This window comes from Amblyomma mixtum, chromosome 2 (genome assembly GCF_055824585.1).
Source record: "Amblyomma mixtum isolate Tamu chromosome 2, ASM5582458v1, whole genome shotgun sequence".
Lineage (NCBI taxonomy): Eukaryota > Metazoa > Arthropoda > Arachnida > Ixodida > Ixodidae > Amblyomma > Amblyomma mixtum.
The window spans coordinates 214,944,914-214,948,035 of record NC_143013.1 but is presented as its reverse complement, the minus strand read 5'-3'; the positions used below and the strand labels follow the sequence as shown (position 1 = coordinate 214,948,035).

The 3,122-nt window shown below is 46.7% G+C and overlaps 1 protein-coding gene across 1 annotated transcript; it reads left to right on the top strand.

Annotated features, from left to right (window-relative positions):
• The first annotated feature begins 280 nt into the window (after window positions 1–280).
• Window positions 281–1,462, top strand: LOC149362526 (sulfotransferase 1B1-like). Its single transcript, XM_089569742.1, has one exon. It carries the CDS (start codon window positions 291–293, stop codon window positions 1,248–1,250), a length of 960 nt encoding a protein of 319 aa, XP_089425868.1. The 5' UTR covers window positions 281–290; the 3' UTR covers window positions 1,251–1,462.
• The last annotated feature ends 1,660 nt before the right edge of the window (window positions 1,463–3,122 follow it).

Sequence of the window (3,122 nt, the reverse complement as noted above, 5' to 3'; positions counted from 1 at the left end):
CAATTATAGGATAAGATCAATTGGAGAAGGGTATCTCTATCTGGTTACCCGAAATGCTTCAGTGATCGTACATTGAAGTTGTCGGCCTATTTTTATTCATGCTTGCGATCAGAACGTATATATCGGCTGTTGTGTTCAGAATTGAAAGTGTTGGTGGTGGTAAAAAAACATGACCGCTACTAGCTCTTCACAACATCGCGTGGGTCAGTTTTTTATTAGTGCTCGACGGCTAAAAATGACTTGTACTAACTCTGCTATTTTTGATGTAATTTCAGAGAGACCTGAGAGGCATGCAGCGTCGGACTCCAGCGTATAAAATTATAGACGGAGTACCAAGATGCTTAGGCATCGATCCAAACATCCTAAGCGACAGCTTGAAGTTCAGGCCAAGAGAGGGCGATGTCGTGCAATCGACATTTCCGAAGAGTGGAACTCACTGGGTGCAATTCATTACCCAGTTAATCCTAAGGGAGGGTGAGTCCATCACTACGCATGAAGAACTTGCTAAAGAATGGCGGTTTTTAGAGTACGCCGATATTAAAGAATGGGAATCAACTCTGCCACTGAGAAGCTTTTCTACACACTTGCCCTTAACTAAAAGCATCTTGACCGGAGAGGGCAAGTACATCTACGTTGCCCGCAATCCCTGGGATGTGTGCGTATCCTTCTACAAGATGGCGAACAACCTGAGCTGCTACAAGTTCCAAGACGGGACATTCGAAGAGTTTGTGGATGTGTTCGTGAACGGAAATTTTGGTTACGGTGATTACTTCGAACATGTGGCTTCTGGATATGCACTGCGAGATCAGCCTAATATTTTGTTTATGACTTACGAGGAATTAAAGAAGAACACTCGCGAGGTTGTGATGAGGCTGGCACATTTCTTGGGAGAACGATTCGGTAGAGCTTTGCAAGACGACAGTAAGCTACTCGAACAACTGATACATCACTCGAGCCCTGAATACATGCGCAGCGTTGTGGTCGTCAACCTTTCAGAAGATTCATATCCCCAGTGGCAAGATTTGATTTCTCGAGAGAAGCCCACCTGCAAAGAAGGTTACGAGGGAGACAAAAACCGATACACTATTGTAAGAACCGCCAAGGTTGGTGGCTGGAAAGATTACTTCACGCCGGAACTTCTGCGTCGAATGGAGTCCAGGATTCGCGAAGCCGAGAAATCTTCATCATTCATGAACATTTGGAAGGATATCAGAGCAGAGGCCCTAGAGATTGCTTTCAGGGAGTGCTAAGGACTGCATACGTGGTGTGTCGGAAGATAACGCATCAGAGAAATTATTTTCGTCCATGTAAACTGTTTTACTCCCCGTAGTGTTTTTTTTGGGCCAATTGTTGATCTTTGCTCGCTAAAAGCGCAAGCTCGGCATTGAGCGGGGCACTTTTCAAACACATACAACTTGAAGCAATATGAAAGGAGACATCTAATTTTCACGTCACCGCCGATTACTCCTCGAAGTTACAGCCCGATGCAATATTTTACTGTGAATTTATCTGTCAATAATGCCCACATGTGGTTTTGTCGGTTGTCACAAAGAATAAAAATATGTGTCTCTTTTCAGAACAAAGTTTTGGCTTTCATATTGGCTGTAATTGTATGTTCTGAAGGCAGTTTTCCGGAACGCACGAACACATATGTCTGTATACTGTTCGCCTGAGCTTTGAAGGCAACGTTGAAGGAAATGTGTTTGCGCCCAAATGTTCCTGAGTGGCCCTCAAAGGAGACCTGTTCGCGCTGCTGCGCTTTCTACTCCCAGTCATGGGTATTGATTCATTTTCGTTTTCTCTTTTTAGTGGTACTACCTTTAGCACAGCTGAAGGTGAAATTTACATGGTCCGCGGGCGAAGCGCGAGGTCAGGTAGTGCAGCTTTCGCTTCAAAACGAATAAATACATTACAGTAGGCGTACCCGTATCTAGTCCGGTCGCATGCAAATTAACTCAAGCTAGCGGAAGACTGCGTTTATCGAGGGTTTCACTTGAGAACTAGCTACTGGCCAAATAAGTTGCTCAGTGCAGAACACAGTGTACCTCATAAAGAGAATTCATACCACCTAGGCGTTCCCGAAAGAAAACGTTCGTGGATCACGTGATGATGGTACTCAAGCTAGTTCAAAGATGTAAAAAGCAAAACGAAACGGATGAACAGTACCGTCCACATTTAAAGGGAACCTGCGCTCAGCGGATATCACCCATCTATAACCGGCGAAGACCGGCGACACGGGGCGCGTGCGCAGTGAATGCGAAAGGTCGGGTGAGCTTTCGGTCGTCTGCTGCGGCGCTCTCCCGGCGCTTGGCTGGCGGAGGCGGAAAATCTCCGGAATGCGAAAAGTCTATCAAAGAAGAAGTAAAAAACAGCGCAGCGACGACGGACAAGACAGAAGAAAGAAGAAGCGCTTGTCCTTCTTCTTCCTTTTGTCTTGTCCGTCTTTTTTTTTTTTTTTATTCGAGCTGTTTGCCATCAGGCATAATGAAAAAGGAGAGAAAGTTATAAAAAGGAGTGCAAACAAACCTCGCTTAAAAAGCGGTACAAGTTCGTGATATAGCGATTATCTAGAGTCCACTTGGTATAGTCGTCTGCAACGTCCCATCGCAGGCCAACCTTTCTTAATAAACGTCGTCTCACGGAAGCTGTAGCCGGGCAAGTCCACAGCAAGTGTTTTTCATCACACAGCTCGGGCGCAGCACCACAATGGGGACACTTGTCTGTCTCTTCGTAACGTTTGTCACGCCACCGATGACGCACACAAGGAGTCAGAGCCGCTCCTGCCCGAATCCGGCGCACAGATACCTCCTCCTCCCGAGTGAGACTCCGGGGGAGAGGGTACGAACACGGAGGAATTAGAGCGCGTGTTCGCTGACGCAAAGACTGTTTCTCGGAAACATGGGACAGGAACGGATCTGAGGGAAGAGGGGAAGGTGGCGGGATATCGGATGTGTCAAGGTGTGTCATTGCATCCACATGAATATTATGCGGATCCTGGGCATGCCCGCGAATCCAGTGTATACGCACAGGACAGGGGTATTTTGTGCAAAGTTGGTGAATGGATTGTGTAACTTGGAATGTGCGCCGGACAGCCTTAAGCTGTTTAAGGGCGGCAAGGGAGT